At 37.9% G+C, this 19,833-nt stretch overlaps 2 protein-coding genes across 2 annotated transcripts in view; one reads left to right on the forward strand and one right to left on the reverse strand.

Annotated features, from left to right (window-relative positions):
* Positions 1-10,393, forward strand: part of LOC103510935 (spectrin beta chain, non-erythrocytic 1-like) — a 93,830-nt gene extending 83,437 nt beyond the window's left edge. Inside the window, 11 exon segments of the mRNA XM_026824818.1 lie at positions 1,815-1,937; positions 2,753-2,832; positions 5,924-6,055; positions 6,470-6,540; positions 6,715-6,939; positions 7,483-7,621; positions 8,140-8,278; positions 8,576-8,654; positions 8,995-9,174; positions 9,509-9,667; positions 9,886-10,393. Of these exon segments, the coding sequence (XP_026680619.1) occupies positions 1,815-1,937; positions 2,753-2,832; positions 5,924-6,055; positions 6,470-6,540; positions 6,715-6,939; positions 7,483-7,621; positions 8,140-8,278; positions 8,576-8,654; positions 8,995-9,174; positions 9,509-9,667; positions 9,886-10,247 (1,689 nt within the window). The 3' untranslated portion in view covers positions 10,248-10,393.
* Positions 10,394-12,676: 2,283 nt separating this feature from the next.
* LOC103510944 (prolyl endopeptidase FAP) lies at positions 12,677-19,485 on the reverse strand. The gene is made up of 11 exons (XM_026824829.1): positions 19,277-19,485; positions 17,858-18,101; positions 17,562-17,690; positions 16,965-17,088; positions 16,384-16,615; positions 15,550-15,761; positions 14,595-14,921; positions 14,200-14,342; positions 13,698-13,892; positions 13,062-13,222; positions 12,677-12,903 (listed from the first exon to the last, which is right to left on the reverse strand). Exons 1-11 carry the CDS (start codon positions 19,479-19,481, stop codon positions 12,677-12,679), a joined length of 2,199 nt encoding a protein of 732 aa, XP_026680630.1. The 5' UTR covers positions 19,482-19,485.
* Positions 19,486-19,833: the final 348 nt, after the last annotated feature.

Here is a 19,833-nt window from a genome sequence, read left to right on the forward strand (position 1 = left end):
AAATTTCCGATAAAAATCAATGTGTATTTACCTGTTTCTTGGAAATGTTTTTGCTGTCGAAGTGGTTTCTATCCAATAGGCTCTGACACAGCTTGGACAAATGCCCCACGGTATGCTGGAATGACACCAGTTCTCTCTCTAAACTTTCCAATTTTTTGATGAGAGACAGAACTGAGTCTTCATCGCGGCCGAAATCACTAGAGTGAAGGATTGGTTTCTTTTCCTTGAGCCAAACCTCAGCTTCGGCTACCTCAGCGTAGAACTGGAAAATAAGAAGAGAATGTTTAGTTTTCCACAAAGACATAGGGTTCAACAAATTTGATTCTAAATATCCAGAAGCTAAATAAAGCTGTGACTCCAGGCATGAGTTGTATAAAAGGACGTATAAGTATTAACTATTCTTACCATCTGTGATTCCAAAGCATCCAGCAACCTCAGTCTTCTAACACTTGCTGCATTTCTCAGACTGGCAAGCTTATCCTGTAGAGCACTCGTGGCGCCCTCTATCCTGGCTGCAGCAAAGTGAGCAGACCTGCTCATCTGCTTGGCTCTACTAGCCAAAGCGGAAACCACAGGCTCTCGGGATGCCAGCTCAGTCTCTAGGGCCTGATGTTTCTTCTGTAAGCTCTGCACTGCTGTAAGACTATTTCCCAGGTCTGTAGATACAGCCAGGGGTTCTTTCTCTAGCAACCATTGCATTTCATCATCCACATCTCTCAGGTACTGATAAAGAAGAAGTGCATCTTCCAAGTTATCCCGTCTAATTTGCATGGGTTCCTGTAGGGACCGATACCTGTGGAAAGGAAAGAAACAAGATGTTTTGTACATGAGAAAAATATCTACAACCAACTTATGAAGAAGTTCTACGTTTTCATCCACCTAATAATAATCAGGGGCGAGGCCGAGGTGGGAAGTATCATTCTTACATAGCAATTTCTTTATTCTTTTGATGTTTTCAAATCAGTGAATCAGAGATGGCGTGTTCCAGAGCACACTGTTCTTGAGAAATTGAGGTTTTCAGTTTCAAAACCCTCACTTACCTCTTAATAACACTCTGTGCTCGCTCATTAATCTCATTCTTCATGAAGTGGTTTGATCTTTGGAATAGAGCGGCCGTGTCTTAAAAAAAAAATCTCCTGAATTTGAGGCAACATCGTAAATAACTGTAATTTTTTGTTATAAACAATAATAATCACAGTGAACATTTTCCTAAAATTTTCTTCCTATCCATTTCAGATGGCGTGGACTACAGGGTGCACTCACAGAATACCGAGAGCGACTCGCGGGAGCTCTGGAAATTCATCTGTTCAATCGTGACATAGATGACACATCGCAGCGTGTATCGGAGAAAGCGGTTACCATGGCAACAGAAGACACGGGACGCGATCTGTCCGAAGTTGAGCGGCTACAACGCAAACGACGATTGAAGCGCAGGAAGAAAGGTTCAAGGCTTTGAGGAAGATAACATTGGTGAGTAATGTCTACTTTCTTTCAACATAAGATCACTGGGTTTTTGAAAGATTTTATCAAAAGTTTAGATTATTTTCAATGAAAACTTTGTTTTGTACTTTTTCCAAACTTGATTATAATCTCAAACTTACCTTTTCTTGTAACGATTGAAGCGCAGGAAGAAAGGTTCAAGGCTTTGAGGAAGATAACATTGGTGAGTAATGTCTACTTCTTTCAACATAAGATCACTGGGTTTTTGAAAAAAATTATCAAAAGTTTAGATTATTTTCAATGAAAACTTTGTTTTGTACTTTTTCCAAACTTGATTATAATCTCAAACTTACCTTTTCTTGTCGCATTCACAGCTGGAGCAAGCATTTGTGAAACAGAAAGAGGCAGAGCAAGCAGCTCGCATTCAGGAGAGAGAAAGAGTCGAGAAGGAAAGACTAGAAGCTAGAAAGAGACGCGAAGTACAGAGAATTACCGATGTAAGTATACATTCTGTCTAGTGTTCTATAAGACTTCTTACTGGTCATGATTGTCTTGCCCAACACCACAGAATATACTATGTGGGAGACACCATCAAGCGAATGAACAGATCGGACTTGCCATGCAACATTGCTGAAGCCAAGGCTCTCCTTGAGTTGCATCATGAAAGAAAGGTAGGATTTTTGTACTCTTTCCTCAAAAGATTAAAGCGTTCACTTTAACCTTAATAATTATATTATAGGTAGTTTACATATTTTCCTGTATAAACATTTAACATTTGAGATATTGTCTATACTGCCTAGGGTAAGGGGATCTTTCCATCCTATTGGAGCATGAATAGCATGATAAACAAGGTATATTCTATTCTATTTTCTTCCCAGGCTGAAATCGACGGGCGTCAAGAGACCTTCAAATCCCTCAAGGAGTTTGGACTCAAAGTATCCCCACCTCGCGAGCCTGAGCTAACGAAACTCGATGAACTCAGAAGACAACTGGCCAGTTCTTGGGAAGAGCAGAGAACTCGACTGGACCATGCCCATCAAGCTCAGATGTTCAAGGAGGCAGCGGACCAAGCAGAGAATTGGTTGGTCACTAAAGAGGCCACAGAATATAGGCCGTAAGAATTCCCCTATATGTCCTCTATGCCCCCAACAAGCAGAAATTGTTGCTGACTCAGGCCTTCTAACATACCTAGAAGATAATATCGGAAAATATTGAGATGCAAGAAGGAAAATGAACTAATAGTCAAGTTCTAGCATTTGAAACCAACCAATAATTTTGTTCCTTTATAAATTTAATATTTATTTTTTCCCAGGAGAGGAAGCGTGAAGACACAAGGAGGAGAGTCCTAGATCCTAACAGAGAAGACATGAATGGTGACGATGGTCTATCCAGGTACAGATACCCACGCTCTTCCTATGTGTCGTTTCTGTACTAACAATAATGTTAATGTGGACTTTGCACTAACAAGTAGTTACGTAATATGTAGCTGGAACTAGAGTTCCGATGGTTATTAGCGATTGTGAACCTGACCATAATTTTCTCAAGTAGATGTGTAATTTTAAACCTAATCTATTCGTAGAACTCTGAAGTTTTAATTTGCTGGGGAATATTGAATACATTTTAAATCTTCTTTATATCTTGCACAATAGAATCCATAGTATTCAATATTTCACGAAGTAACGAGATTAGCGATTGTGAACCTGACCATAATTTTAACAAATAGGAAATTGATCTCAAGTAGATGTGTAATTTTAAACCTAATCTATTCGTAGAACTCTCAAGTTTTAATTTGCTGGGGAATATTGAATACATTTTAAATCTTCTTTATATCTTGCACAATAGAATCCATAGTATTCAATATTTCACGACCGATACTTTGTGCATGTCCCTGTAGCCTGTAGTTTAGTGCATGACTGCATGTTCCAAATTAAGCCTCAAGGAGGCCTTCCTGAACAATGACGATATTGGGGTAAGTGATGGGTGTATAAGTTGTATATTTCCGCTGGAGAAACAAAACATTCAAGGGTGGCGTTTATGTATATCCTATGACATTCTTTACTTCCTCGTTATTTCCCTTACCTTGATTACCTTGATGGACCCGTGATCTCATCAGAAGGTAGGTACAGAAGACCGTCTCCACTAATGCAACAGCTCCACACAACTCTCTGTCTTGGGCATCTCTCTTCCACGTTTTGCGTGCTAATTTCACAATTGGGTCTTTCCATCTCATTGATGGTCGACCTGCTGAATTTCTCTTATGATGACCTAATTAAAATCTCTTCCTCGCAGGAATCGCTCTCCGGAGTTGAAGCTCTACTCCGCAAGCACAAGGCTTTCGAAAATAAAGAGGCCTTCCTGAACAATGACGATATTGGGGTAAGTGGTATATTTCCGTTGTACCTATAAGTAGGTATTTTATTTTATTTTATTATTATTATTTTTTTTTAAAGCAATAAAAGAAACGTTTTGTTAACTTATTACATAATTATATGCTCGAAGGTCAGTGTTCTTTTTACTAACTAATTGGCAAATTGGCCCACCTTCGAATCGCAACAAACTCTCTCCTTGTATATTTCCGCTGAAGAAACAGAACATTCAAGGGTGGCGTTTATGTATATCCTATGACATTATCTACTTTCTCGTTATTTCCCTTATGATGACCTAATTAAAATCTCTTCCTCGCAGGAATCGCTCTCCGGAGTTGAAGCTCTACTCCGCAAGCACAAGGCTTTCGAAAAAGCCCTCGAAGCTCAACTGAGTCGCATTGACGATTTGGAGAAGTTTGCCAAAGATTTGCTCGCAGAACATCATTACGATAGTTCTGGCATCCAGCAGAGACTGCAAGCGGTCATCGCACGAAAGGACAGACTGAAGGAAACCTCGACTGCTCGGAGGAAACGCTTGATTGAGTCAAGACAGATGCAGCAGTTCTTGAGGAATATGTATGAGGTATGTTGAAGATGTAGACTTGTTCCTCAGTGTAGTTCGTAAAATATTGATTCGAATGAACTTTGCAATACAAAATAATGGGTTACAATCATTACACTATTCTTGAGGAATCCCATGTATTAAATTCTATTCCTTGTTCAAAGACAATTTTATTTTTCTTTATGACAGGTGGGCGGATGGATTCTGCAAAAGCAACAGATTTGCGCCGACGAAAGCTATCGAGATCCTACCAACCTGCAAAGCAAAATTCAAAAGCACGCCGCTTTCGAATCAGAACTGGCGGCCAACAAGAGTCGCGTTGGTGCTGTCACAGCCGAGGGAGAAAGCTTAATCAGCGGAGGACATTTCGCAGCCGCTGAAATTAAGACAAGACTAGATGAATTAGAACTGGAGTGGAGGCAGCTGCAGGAATCCAGTGCACTCAAGCGGGAGAGATTGAGTGATGCTTACCAGGTAACTGGAGTGATTTTTTACCATTATTTCATCCCACCTAGGTCCTATTTCTCATTGTGTTTAGCAGCTTTGGTGTTTTCAAAGTAAATTCTAGGCGTGAAAATGAAATACCCATGTCACTAATGGAAGGTTGATTCCTGCTTGAACTTTCTTTTTGTAGATTACTTGGAAAATCAAGTCAGGAAATGTCTGTAGTCCCATTAGCCAAACACTAAACAGTCTCTAACAAATACTTTACTTATTAAGCCTGTAAAACTGCATGTTCTTTTTCCGCGGTAATCAAACTAAGCTTCTAGATTTGTCGGGTTCGAATCCTGGCGAAAAATGTCTTTTTTTTCAACCGAATGATTTTTAGTACATAAATAATACTTCTATTATCATATAAAGGACTTCAAATTTACTTTTAACTCTGTAATGATCTCATAATTAAGCCTGTAAAACTGCATGTTCTTTTTCCGCGGTAATCAAACTAAGCTTGTAGATTTGTCGGGTTCGAATCCTGGCGAAAAATATCTTTTTTCTCAACCGAATGATTTTTAGTACATAAATAATACTTCTATTATCATATAAAGGACTTCAAATTTACTTTTAACTCTGTAATGATCTCATAAAAGGACACACATAAATAAATGTTTTGTTGATTTCTTGTAAACAAGAGTTGTGTAGTATTCTTTGATCCCTGCATATTCATCTAATTGATCTAGCTAGAATATTCTAGAACGTTTAGTAGACCATTAGTTAGAACGGGAAAAGGTAGGAATGAACGTCGGTATTTTTGTAGACTTTGGCCCTCTCGATCATTTACTTAATTTATTATTTATCAGCCTGGTACTTACTCTTATTACTTAGGTACCTTCTATTCTCTTTTTTCTAATTCCAGTGGTAAACTCATTTTATAAACTTGACTTTCTATCTTAATATGAAGGATTTGCATTACTACCTAATTGCCTAATACACCCTTTGCCTTTTTGGCTTCGCTAACCAATAAACCAACTTAGGCATATGACTTCCCTTTTCTTCTTAACATTCTTTCTTCTCTTTCTCTTTGCATGCCGTTTCTTTTTTCTTATTGGCATGGCAGTGAGTTTGTTGACGCTGTGGAAAGTTCGAGTGTTCTTATTCGCACTACAACGACTAGCATGACTGAGATTGTGCATGTAGAAGAGACTCGGTGTAGTGAGATGGTACCGCATCTTGAAACGGATCTAGATGGGTATGTTGTAGCTGTTACTCAATTGTCTAGTTTGAGCTTAGGTACTTATTTTTTCCGAAACCTGCTTTTGCATTGCAAATAAGATGTCAGTAAAGCAAGTATAATCCTCGTCAATGTCGTGTTGTCAATCTCCTATGGTTGTGTCATAAAAATATCGAAACGAAGGAGAAAAACTGATTTTTTTAAACCAAGCTTTTTTCAACATTTAGGTTTAACCAAAATAGTTGGAAATTTTGATGTTTTTTATTGCTCACTGTTATCATTCGTTTACATTTCAGACTCAACGTCACAAATATGATAAAAACTTGATTTTTTGAAACCAAGATTTTTTCAACATTTACCTAGGTTTAACCAAAATAGTTGGAAATTTTGATGTTTTTTATTGCTCACTGTTATCATTCGTTTACATTTCAGACTCAACGTCACAAATAGCATTCACAAGTCCGGAAGTATTTCTTCTTTGTTTGGAGACAAAATGAGGAAAGGTAAGTTTCTGTGAAAATTGTCCATTTGTTGTTTAGGGTTCTCTCTAATAATATTTTACTGTAGTAAGGTAAAAAAAAAAAAAATCTTGTCACTAGTCTAACTTTGAAAACAAAGTTCTGCAAAATAACAGCTCACATTATCAACATTTAAACCAAAATTTCCCCTTATTTCAGATTTGAAGCGGGCAGAAAGTATGAAAGCCGATTTGACCAAAAAACCAAAGCGAACCCCCAGCTTCACAACGCGAAGGCGGACTCAAAGTTTCCGAAAGCTTCAAAAGTTGGAACAACTGGACCAGTTACCTCCTGTAGAAATCCAAGGGGTGCTGGAGAGAAAGCATGAACTGCAGAGTGGAGGAAAGAAAGCGGCTGTAAGATCGTGGAAGTCCTTGTACACTGGTAAGATTTTAAATAGCTATGTCATCCTAAAAATAAAATAATAATAATAAAAATCTGAGGTCAAGGTCCCAAAGACCGAAAGGTTTCGATGGCCAAATCAGCAATGTACTAATTTCCACTCTAAATTTACCTTTCGGTCAGACCAAACAAGGACCATGTATTCGGATTTATTAGTCCTCTCCCGAATGCTCAGACCCTTTAGCTGTCTTTTTGAAAATATCCACTTAATGAATGTTGATAAAATTGTAATAATCATACTCAAATCACCTCTCTATTCCAGTACTTTGTGGTCAACTCCTGTGCTTCTTCAAGGACCAGGATGATTTCGTTGCCAGTAAAAGGTTTCGATGGCCAAATCAGCAATGTACTTACTAATTTCCACTCTAAATTTACCTCTCGGTCAGACCAAACAAGGACCATGTATTCGGATTTATGAGTCCTCTCCCGAATGCTCAGACCTTTTAGCTGTCTTTTTGAAAATATCCACTTAAAGAATGTTGATAAAATTGTATTAATCATACTCAAATCACCTCTCTATTCCAGTACTTTGTGGTCAACTCCTGTGCTTCTTCAAGGACCAGGATGATTTCGTTGCCAGTAAAGCCGCCACATCCCCCATTATTATTTTCAAAGCAAGATGTGAGAAAGCTGGAGATTACACCAAGAGAAAGCATGTTTTCAGGTAAGTTTAGCTTTGGAGCAAAATTTTCACCCTTCGCATAATCCTGGTGAAATATAACAAGAGAATAGAATATACCTTGTTTATCCTTCCAGAATGAGACTGAAAAGTCCCTTTACTCCCGCAGTCTAAACAAGGTCTTATATACCTACATATTTCATTGGTAAAGTTTATCTTTCGTGGATGTCTAATAAAAACCTTATTCATCAAAGGACGCAAGAAGACAAATCAGACTGTCAATTTCCAGCATTTGAAACCGATCTTTGTATGTTTTCCAGACTATACTGCACTGACGGGTCCGAGTTCCTATTCCTAGCGCCCATACCTTGTTTATCCTTCCAGAATGAGACTGAAAAGTCCCTTTACTCCCGCAGTCTAAACAAGGTCTTATAAACATATTTCATTGGTAAAGTTTATCTTTCTTGGATGTCTAATATAAACCTTATTCATCAAAGGACGCAAGAAGACAAATCATACTGTCAATTTCCAGCATTTGAAACCGATCTTTGTATGTTTTCCAGACTATACTGCACTGACGGGTCCGAGTTCCTATTCCTAGCGCCAAGCGAGACATTGATGGAGGATTGGGTGAACAAAATCTCTTTCCATGCTCAGTTACCTCCTAGCCTACAGCTTCTTAGTTATGACGATTCCCAGAAAGTAAGTCAATACACTGGTACAACAATACAAGAAAAGAAGAAAACATCCATCTTTGAAGAAGAAGTTGGGCCGTGAGACTTCAGCGTCCCTGACTATTCAACTGTCTGAATATAGTGGTTGATGATGCATAATTTTGATATTTTGAAGACTGGTTGAAATGATGGAATATCTATTATTTGATGTTGACAATGAAGTAAGGTTGGGAGGCACGTGACATGAATGTCCTGATGAGTGATGACCCTTCTTCCAGACATTTGCAACACCAAACTAACCTTCCCGTTTACTCTCTTCCTTTAGGAATCATCACCCACCAAAGCAACTCCCTCTCTTCCTACAGTCCCAGGAGCCCCTGACTTGAGTTCTTCCTCGAGTAAAGATTCCACCAGAGCTTCCATAGACTAATTAAATTTGGGTGAATACTGAAAATATCTAAATTTTAGATAAAATAACGATAAAATTGTGCTGGAGACAATGTTTCAAGTAAAGACGGTAGTTTTTTAGGTTTAGTAACCAGAAGTATGGAAGAGAAGGTTATAATTAATTTTGTTCATCTACATTCTAAAAGGACAACGTGTTTTATTTATAGACCAAGGCAGGCGTTCTATTAGAATTTCGTTTGCTTAGGTTTCTACGATTAAATAATTTCTACTTATTACTAAATAAAGTAATGAAAATCATGATTTAATCATCATTGATTTTTTTTTCTACTAGGTAAGATTCCACTCCTGAGATGAAGAGATGGCAACAAAGTCAACACCATGGACAGCAAAGCCAGCACCATCAGCAACAGAAGCCTGTAGTTTCACCGAGAGGTGCACCTCCTCCCATTCCTGTGAGGTCGATGTCTAATGAGTCCATGCCTGCCGCTGTCAATATGAGGCCTAAACAACCCATAGGTAATAATAATTTTAATAAATAATAGAAAAAAGGTCTTTTCTTGATTGTGTTGGACCTACCTACAACTAGTTGTAATTCAGTTAAATTTATCAACCCAACTTGAATATCTATTTGTACCTATCGTATAACGAGGGCTTACTGAGGAATTTATTCAAACAAGATATTACGTGAAATTTCGAACCACAGCCGATGATCTGGCCATCTGCACTAACTATAATAGAGGGGGCTTAAAAGGAAAGGTACCTATATTCGTTTTTATTAATACTAAAATGCGCAGTCTAACAACGCAACGGTTTAACGATATACTCAAAGTTTCTTGCCTTATAATTCCAGCGGTGGATAGCGTGGACGGACATCCCAATCCTTCAAACAGACACACGATATCTCACATGAATAATTTGAACAACAGCGGAGGATATATCAACAGTGATGGGTACAGCAACTTGAGGAACAACCATACCAGTTATGAAGAGCTCCCTTCACCACATTCAGGTATGTACAGTTGTACAGCCACAAATGTTGTTTCACTGGGGATAGACCAACTTCTAGATCCGCGTAGCCCAGTGTGTTCACACTACGATACTGAGGTTGGTTCTACTACGAGTAAAACGTAGCCATGAAGAGCTGGTGTATCTGTTCAGGTGGGTAAATAGTAAATTTATCATAATTAATCAATGTATAATATGTTTCCCATTTATGTTAATTTTCAGAGCCTCCTCCTCTGCCCCAAACGGCACCTCCTCAGAAACACATCTCTCCTAACAACACACCCCAGCGAAACCCTTGGCCCTCTGATATGAACTCATATGGCCACGGGACCATCTATCAAAACATAGGACCTCCTCAGCATATAGGACCTCCTCCTACGAGTTTGAACAATAGACAAAGTGTAAATAATAGTAAATCATCCACTCTACCCCCCTACGTGAATCCTCCCTATGTGAAAGAAAACTCTACAAGAAGACCTAGTGAGAGTTCAAGTGAGAGTGAACCTACCAGTGTACAACGGAAAGACAAGCGACCAAATGTACTTTCATCTCTGTTTAGAAAGAAGAAAGCCACACATCTGTGATCGAAATAGTTGAAATCACTATTGTTGTTAAATATAAATAAGTCAAGTCTAAATAATACTTTTGTTATACCTACTTGCTTGTTTATGTTTAGCTACAAAATATTTTGTTTAGGAGGACAAGGGTGACTTGGACTCACAATGACGCTTCTAGATGCCTAGAGTGTGATTGATTTTGTTATACCTACTTGCTTTTTTATGTTTAGCTACAAAATATTTTGTTTAGGAGGACAAGGGTGACTTGGACTCACAATGACGCTTCTAGATGCCTAGAGTGTGATTGAAATTCACTTCTAGCTTACATTAGAGATAATCTCCTTTGTCTTAGCTGGATGATGAATTTGAACTGTGCCTTATTAGACAATTTACGTTAACATTTATTTTCTAAAGATACTACCTACCTATTGTTTGTTATTTGATTCTTTTTTGTTGTGAATGTTAAAAACGTTAACAACAGTCTATTAATTTTTGGTTTATTTTAAAAAGTTTATATTTAACAATATAGTAGCTCTTTACCTACATATTTGTAAATATTAAGGATAATTATTAATTTATTAGATTCATAGCCAGATGCATTGTTATAATATTATTCAAATCTTCATTACTGAGTACATATTATTATATTTATTTGTTGTAAGAATTATTTATTTTTTACTCTTAACTTCCATACCCAATATTAAGGACTATTTATCTATCCAACTATTGTAAGCAAAAAAGAATCATGCTTGTATTATTTATTGAAGTGTTTGTTAACCTAATATTGGTGTAAACATATTTAAGACTCTAATCCTATGTAGTAAAAAGATGTATTGCTAACATTTCAAATAATTAAATTGATATTTACTTATACATTATCGACATAATTATAGGTAGCTACAATATACAAGTACCTACCCATTTACGTTACCTAAAATTATTGAATGCCATTGTTTCTGCAATGAAACACGTGTGTTTTAATTATTATTTCATAGTTACGTTTTCATTATTTCAGTGTAGTAGAAAGTACTTTTCGCATTCAAAAATTAACCTGGATATTTTTGATTAAATATTATTTTACACGGCATTATGTTCTTACTATGTTTATTGGTTACATCTTCGTTATTATATTGTTAACTATTATCTTACTATTTACATTTTTCAACAAGTTAGTATTGGTTTATTTTGTTTTTATATTTTATTTATTTCAAAGTATTCCCCCTCCTTCCCTGTAAATTCTACCGTACCTTATTATTAATATATGTAAATTTTATTAAATCTATATTTTAAATATTACTATATTCCTTGATGTCTTATTATTAACTTGATTTTCCAGTATACTACATACCTATTATGTGGGGTAGCTGCTCCAAATTATGGACAGATGCTGCTGGGGGATGGATATACGCCAATGTTCTTAATGAGACGAACATCGAAATTAATTGCAATATTGAAAGTTGGCCTCCTGTGGAGACCAGCCGGCCAGTCCAATGCCTCTGAAAATATAAAAAGTAGACAGCATGCAAGCGAAAAAATGACTCCATATAAAAGGTTTTTTTTTTTTTTTTTTTGAAGGATAATTTAAAATAATTACGTGCCTTCTAAATTCTATAAAAAAAATTAGTTTATTTTATTTTTCTACTTAAGTTTAAACTATTGAAGTTTCTTCAGACAACGTTTGTTCTAAAGATCTAAAAGGATGTTTTTTTTTTTCTTATTCAGATTGTATTTTTCGTCATGGTTAATGAAACAAGTAGACGACATTCTCACTAGATGTATGAAAGATTTTCAGGTTGGTAGGTATGGTTTCTCTGTAATGTAAAACCCTTCGATCCTTTAAAACTATTTATGTTAATAAAACATCGCCTATTTATCTTGTGAAGTTTCTACAGGTTTTTAAATATAAAAATACTTAAGAGGACAAGTGACATAAAATTTAAATACTTATTTAAAAAAAAAAAATCTAGGCACTAGTTTAATGTACGTATGGGTATAATCCTCCTAACCTAGACTGATAATAGAAAAAAAATGACTGAAAGAATACCACAAGTTTTAGGAGACTTTTGGAGCGGAAGAACTCTATTATTAGGTTATTTTCACTGATTTAGGGTGTTGGAATGCTTTATTAAAGTGAAGAGCTTCCTGATGTATTAAGGACCGGAACCCAGTCACTCGATTGGGCTTTCAACACACTAGTTTTTCCCCCGAGTGTAATGTGTAAATTAAAAAAAAAGTAAAGTTAGACATTAGGGTATCTATCGGAATGACATTACCTTCACATTGTTCCTTGTGGCTCAAAAATACATCTGAGTAATTATTGTTAGATAATACATTTTATATTTTAAAAAAAGTTAGCGGCTTCTTACCAACTGTCGGAAAGGCACGCCCTCATCCGCCATCGATTTGACAAACAACATGGTCTGCTGAATATGAACATTGACATTTTATGGATTGTGTTAGCGGCTTCTTACCAACTGTCGGAAAGGCACGCCCTCATCCGCCATCGATTTGACAAACAACATGGTCTGCTGAATATGAACATTGTCGTCCGCACTCCCGTGGACCAGGAATAGCATCTTGTCCTTGAAACCGGACGCTCGCTTTGTCAGGTCAGCGTCCTCGTAGCTTTTACTGTTCCCGGTAGCGTTGGGAGTTCCCATGTATCGCTCGGTGTAGGCTGAATCTGGATAGAAGAACAGAAATTTAGGACAGATGACCAAATCTATGGCAAGGAGGATTAAAGAGCTGAACGAAGCGTTAAAAAAGAGCAAAGATATGAAGATTGATTAATGTATTTCTAACTTACTCTTTACTCGCATTTCTCTAGTTCTCTTTTCTTACCATAAAGTTTCCACGAGGTGACAGGTGCCACAGCTATCGCGCAATGGAAGACATCTTGGGAGGGTGAGGAGAGAAGCATGGCAGAGACGAAACCCCCGTAGCTCCAACCCCAGACGGCGATTCTACGGGCGTCCACAACGTGCAGAGCCTCTCGAAGATAGCTGAGAAGGAAATGAAAGAAATTCCATCAATTATAATGTAACTCCTTTGCAGTAATAAGAGTCAATGGTTGTAATCATGTATATACGTACATACGAAAAGGCAAATTTATTGGCAAAAGCAATAGCACTAGTTTGTAGATTCGTAGAAGCTTAACCCATCCTAAGTCTCAGATTGGGCTTTTTGTGTATGGAGTTAAGCTGACTAGTATGTACCTAAGTAGATATCTGTAGACAAAAAACCATCTTTTTTATGTTTTTCATTTGAGGAATGTAGAAATTTTCTTCTTTTGTTGATAAGTCGAGCCTAAAAGACCTGATTATTTATTTATATATCAGGAAATCCGACCTAATATGTTTCAATATTTCTGTCTAAGTACAAAGAAACTTCGTTTAAGTTTATCCCATCTTTTGGGGCAGTTGCCCCAACATCTAAGCCCCAGAGTGGGCTTTTTGTGTAATATTCAAAGAAACTTACTCGGTAACTTCAAGCTGATCCGACACTTCCACAACACCCAGCTTCTTGTAGACCTGATGCAGCAACTTGTACCCCTGGCCTGAGGACCCTCTGCCGTCGATCTGGGCCACAATATAGTCTCGGTTGCCAGCAAGGTAAGTGTTCCAATCTATCTTCCAGCGGTCTGTCACTAGTTGACTGCCTGGCCCACCGTACCTGCGGAGAATTGAAAACTTTATTAATGGAAGAAAAGTACTCTCCTACGTCACGTTGCTTGGTATCTAAAGACGTGCATTCGTGCATGCTTAATTTCTTTTTCTTCGCCCTTTCCCGTGTACAGACGGGGTCGTTTTTCGTCAGCCTATCAATCAGCCCTAACTAGAGTGATTGCTTTGAGCTGACATTTGGTTGTGACTACAAATTTAACAAGTGGATGGCCTTCGCACTCAACCTTTGCTATTTCTTTAGCAAGGGAAATTATTCTCATGCTTGATAAGAATTAATAAAGTGTCGGAAAACTTACACCTGTAGCACCAATGGATATCGCGTGATCTCATCTTCCCTCAACCTAGGTGGATAGTAGAGACGAACTTGGGCGTAGTAACCTCCTGAGATTTGTACCGGGAAACTCTTGATCTGGGGTAGAGCCAGCTTTGATAGTTTTTCCTGGAGGGGGAAAACGAATCAATTCAATGTCAACATTTTTGCATGAGTAAGAAGTATCTAAACAGGTATTAAGTAAGCTGTGTCCACACATAACGGACAACCGTCGATCGATGACAACTGGAACCGGTAACACTGCCCCTACAACATAGATTCACCTCGTCGATAGACGGCCGTCGACTATGTGTGGACATAGCTTTAGAAATCGATCTTAACTGATAACTGCTTACTTGAATGAAAGAAGAAGGTACTCACATGAAGTTTCGAGTTGTTCTGTAGAGTCATCAAGTACTTGGGAATCTGATGTACGGTCCCGTTCTGGAATCTGGTCTCGTACAACTTGACAGTTGGGATTCCCGGTCCCAAACATTCGTTAACGAAATAGCGTAGGTCGGGACTAAACACTATCTTATGATATGTACACGGCTTGTATAAGCTCTCCTCTGGGATAACTTCTGAAAGCAACAAACGCATGTGAATTATTCGGACGTAAAGAGTTACCCGTTGAGCCCGTAGAAATACAGACGGACTGTACAGAATTGAAGGAAATTTCGTTCCTCCCTTATGGAGCACGGTTCCTACCTTATGGAGTCCAGCAGTAAAAATGCACTTCGTATACCATGAGGATACAGAATACGAGTAGGTATACCTTGTTTATCCTGCTCCAATGAAACTGAAAAGTCCCTTTATTCCAGCAGTCTAAACAAGGTCTCTTTTTGTGAAAAGGTGGTAGCATGCGAAGTGTGTTTTTTTTTTTTTTTTTTTTTTTTTTTTTTCAAAAAACAACTTGAATATCCTTTGTTTAATCTAGGCACTAGTTTAATGTACGTATGGGTATAATCCTCCTAACCTAGACTGATAATAGAAAAAAAATGACTGAAAGAATACCACAAGTTTTAGGAGACTTTTGGAGCGGAAGAACTCTATTATTAGGTTATTTTCACTGATTTAGGGTGTTGGAATGCTTTATTAAAGTGAAGAGCTTCCTGATGTATTAAGGACCGGAACCCAGTCACTCGATTGGGCTTTCAACACACTAGTTTTTCCCCCGAGTGTAATGTGTAAATTAAAAAAAAAGTAAAGTTAGACATTAGGGTATCTATCGGAATGACATTACCTTCACATTGTTCCTTGTGGCTCAAAAATACATCTGAGTAATTATTGTTAGATAATACATTTTATATTTTAAAAAAAGTTAGCGGCTTCTTACCAACTGTCGGAAAGGCACGCCCTCATCCGCCATCGATTTGACAAACAACATGGTCTGCTGAATATGAACATTGTCGTCCGCACTCCCGTGGACCAGGAATAGCATCTTGTCCTTGAAACCGGACGCTCGCTTTGTCAGGTCAGCGTCCTCGTAGCTTTTACTGTTCCCGGTAGCGTTGGGAGTTCCCATGTATCGCTCGGTGTAGGCTGAATCTGGATAGAAGAACAGAAATTTAGGACAGATGACCAAATCTATGGCAAGGAGGATTAAAGAGCTGAACGAAGCGTTAAAAAGGAGCAAAGATATGAGGATTGATTAAAATGTATTTCTAACTTACTCTTTACTCGCATTTCTTCTGCGTCAATGTACCTAAAATACAAGAAATGGAAAGAGGTCCAATGTATCTACATCATCAGTACAACTGGCCCTGGCTGGTTACATTTTCAAGGAACTTCCCAGGAAGTAGGAAGTAGTGTGCAGAACCCTTGGAGTGCAAATGAAAACAAAGCAGGCTTGCAGGCCACGAGGTGGCAGCCCAACCAGCAAGATCGGGTATCGGTAGGCCAATAACCCGCCTTTAGATACCTTAGCTTGAAACACCAGACATACGAGGGTCGTTTGATAAGTTCGTGGACTCGGATACTTCTTCTTGCTATGAAGCCCAAATCTAGGTGCCACTGCAAAGTATGTCTTTACATGAAGATACTCTAAGACCGCATTTTACGAAATCGGAGTTGGCTTCAATTCTGGATTGAACTGGGCATTATGTATAGCTCAATCCTAGATTAATCTCAACTCTGATTTTGGTGAACCCCCCTCTAAGTTGAGTTACTCACACTTTATTCCGTTCACTATCCCAGGCGAGGATCTGATTGACGGAAAACAGCCCCTGGGTGAGCGGCTGAAACGCTTTCTTCCCGATATGATATGAAATGATGTGCCGGAAATAGCCTGCATGGCCGTCCCTGATTGGGAACAGCGTGAGATAGGCGCTGCCGTCCGGGTTGAAAACAGGAGCTTCGGAGACGTCCACCCAACCCTCGTTTTCAAAGTCCATTTTTTGTGTCTGAAAAAATGAGAAGGAAAAATTTCAAATTTGTTTGTTTTTCAGGCAACACTCGTTTGGTAAGTCCTTTTTTGTGTCTGAAAAATCAAGAATAAAAATTTCAATTTTTTTTCTTTTTTCAAATAAACTCTTTGATATATTCTATGACTCTATGACAAATGTGACGCAACACTCGTTTGGTAAGTCCATTTTTTGTGTCTGAAAAATCAAGAATAAAAATTTCAAAGTTTTTTTTTCTTTCTTTCTTTTTTAAAATAAACTCTTTGATATACTCTATGACAAATGTTACAACGGAGGTTTTATCAAACCGAAGAAAGGAGAAGGACAGGATAGAAGAAAGAAAACTTACCATCTGACAGTACCACGCTGGTGATTTGCACAGAGAAATCATAGACACATTTTGTTCCCTGTTGAGCCACACAATAGACACTTCATTCCCTGATACCCACGTCACGTCACAGAAATAGTAGTCTCTGAAAATCAACGTTCAACTTCAATTAATTTTGAACCACGGTAGTTATAGTATAATATAATAGTTAATGATAAAAATAATCCCGCCATTAATGTCCCGTCCCACGTCCCTGATTTTTTGTCCCCACAGTCCCAAAAATAAAAAAAAACTATTAAACAAATAATACTAGATTGGACACCGAGGTTCCGCGTTCGATTCCCGAAACCGGGTTTCATTTTACCGTACCGAAAGGGAAAATATCAAGTTTCACCTCAATATAACCTAAAGAGCGGGGAGTGAAAATGGGTGTCACAGTCTCACTTGACTTTCCTTCAAGAGCATAACATAGAGGCACTATTCAAAGAACGAAAGAAACATGTAAAAACACTTTAAAACTGCTTTACAGGAATTTGTACATTTTCTTTTGAAAAAATTGTGAAGAGAGAGAAAAAATGTATTATGAAAGTAGGTACGGCTGAAAGTTTTTGAACTCACGTAGACTGCGTCAAATCCATGGGGGGCTTTAGGTTGTAAATTTTGACGGAGTTGTGAACGTTTTGAATGTCAGCTACGTGTAGGGTTACCAGAGGATTGTTGGTTCCAGCCTGGAAAGCAATAAAAAGACTTTTTTAAGTGGGCTTCACAAAAAAAGACTTAGTTGTAGTACGTAGGCATTTTAAGATCTGATTTAATAATGGGCGGAATGAAATTTCTTGTAAAATTGGTAAAGAAATGAAAAAAAAAAAAAAATAAAAATCTCCTATTCTTCTTCTCTAGTTCTCTTTTCTTACCATAAAGTTTCCACGAGGTGACAGGTGCCACAGCTATCGCGCAATGGAAGACATCTTGGGAGGGTGAGGAGAGAAGCATGGCAGAGACGACTCAGACTCCTAATGCTCGGATAGGTTGAATGTGTATTGGTTCCATACCAGGTGAACTTTAGCTCCCCAACCATCGAATCATTAAAGCTGGCAAACAGAACTCTCCTATTGTCTGGAGACACCCAGAAAGCTTTATTGTCACCCAAAATTTCCTCTGAAAATCGAACACATCAATAGATGGTTAAAAAAGTAGATTTTTAAAATACCTGGTTGAAAGAGTGAAAATAGTAGACCTACATTTTTGAATTTACATAGGTACTGAACTAAAATTATTATTACTATCGTAGTAAGGAGTAAAGAAGGGAAGGACGGACTAAAAGGGGAAAAGGGAGAGAATTGAAGGGTTTTAAAATAGATTAGAGGGACGGAGAAATAATCTCACTCCTATTGAGAGGGAGGAGAACGAGTTAAAACAGTAGACCTACATTTTTGAATTTACATAGGTAGCGAACTAAAATTATTATTACTATCGTAGTAAGGAGTAAAGAAGGGAAGGACGGACTAAAAAGGGGAAAAGGGAGAGAATTGAAGGGTTTTAAAATAGATTAGAGGGACGGAGAAATAATCTCACTCCTATTGAGAGGGAGGAGAAATATGAAAGGGGGAGAGAAATGATGGCTGAGAGTCTTGACGATGTTTATAAACCTGAGAGCAGTGAGAGTTCCCAATCTCATTAGTAAGGATAAGCGAGACACATTATTCTGAGTGTAATAATGAGACTGTTGAGTAAACTGAGAACTCATTATACCTATAAACGCTTTGGAATTAATTACTCTAAATTGTAATTAAAATCAGCTCTCTGTCTCTCTCCGTCCTTCTTATTCGCTCTCTTATCCCTCCTCAATAATTGGGTTTTGTCGTCACATTACAATTCTCCTAGGTCTGTTACTTTTGTTTTTGTACCTTTTTGCTTGAGAAAAAAGGAAAGTAACAAAAAAAAGTTAATTCAAACTACAGGGAAAAAAAACGCTTATAGATAAAAAGGATATCCACTTTCCAGGAAAACTCGGACAGTCGGAGAACGATACAGCAAAAATGAAATAGAAATTAAAATAATAATAAAACATGCAACACTGCTTACCTTCGTACAGCCAATCGGGAGCTCCGTTGCTGACAACCCCTGGTATGCCAGTCTTCGTAATCCGATGGAAGTTCCCGGGACTAGGATCTGATACAATAAAAAAAAAAGTTAATTTAAACTACAGGGGAAAAAAACGCTTATAGACAAAAAGGATATCCACTTTCCAGGAAATCTCGGACAGTCGGAGAACGATACAGCAAAAATGAAATAGAAATTAAAATAATAATAAAACATGCAACATTGCTTACCTTCGTAGAGCCAATCGGGAGCTCCGTTGCTGACAACCCCTGGTATGCCAGTCTTCGTAATCCGATGGAAGTTCCCGGGACTAGGATCTGATACAAAGAACAGGTCATAGTCTCTGACCACAAGAAGACTATGGTTGGCGTTGGTCCATTCAGCACATAGGAGGAATGGGTGCTCTTCCATGCGAGCATCAGGGGTGAGTTTCATCAAGGTGCTGGCGTGAGAAATCAAATGTTAGAGTTTCCGAACTTTTGACTCATCCTGTACCAAAATTTTGACCCATAGTAAAAATGCCTAGGGATTTTTATTTTCCAACCGAAAATTTAACCCCTTCGGTCTAGTCTCATGCAGAAAGAAACTTTGGATTTCTATACTGCATTCATGAAAATCATCAGATTGGCCAATATCGAAATGAATAGAAGAAATCTTGGTATGATCATGTTTTTTGAACTCAGAACTGCCTTTGACCTAGTTGACAATGATATCCTGATCAAAAACTGATTGAAAAAAGGTAGTTACCTACAATTTATTTTAAATGCACAAAATCTTTTATATTGGA

The sequence above is a fragment of the Diaphorina citri genome, unplaced genomic scaffold (genome assembly GCF_000475195.1).
Source record: "Diaphorina citri unplaced genomic scaffold, Diaci psyllid genome assembly version 1.1 scaffold29, whole genome shotgun sequence".
NCBI lineage: Eukaryota > Metazoa > Arthropoda > Insecta > Hemiptera > Psyllidae > Diaphorina > Diaphorina citri.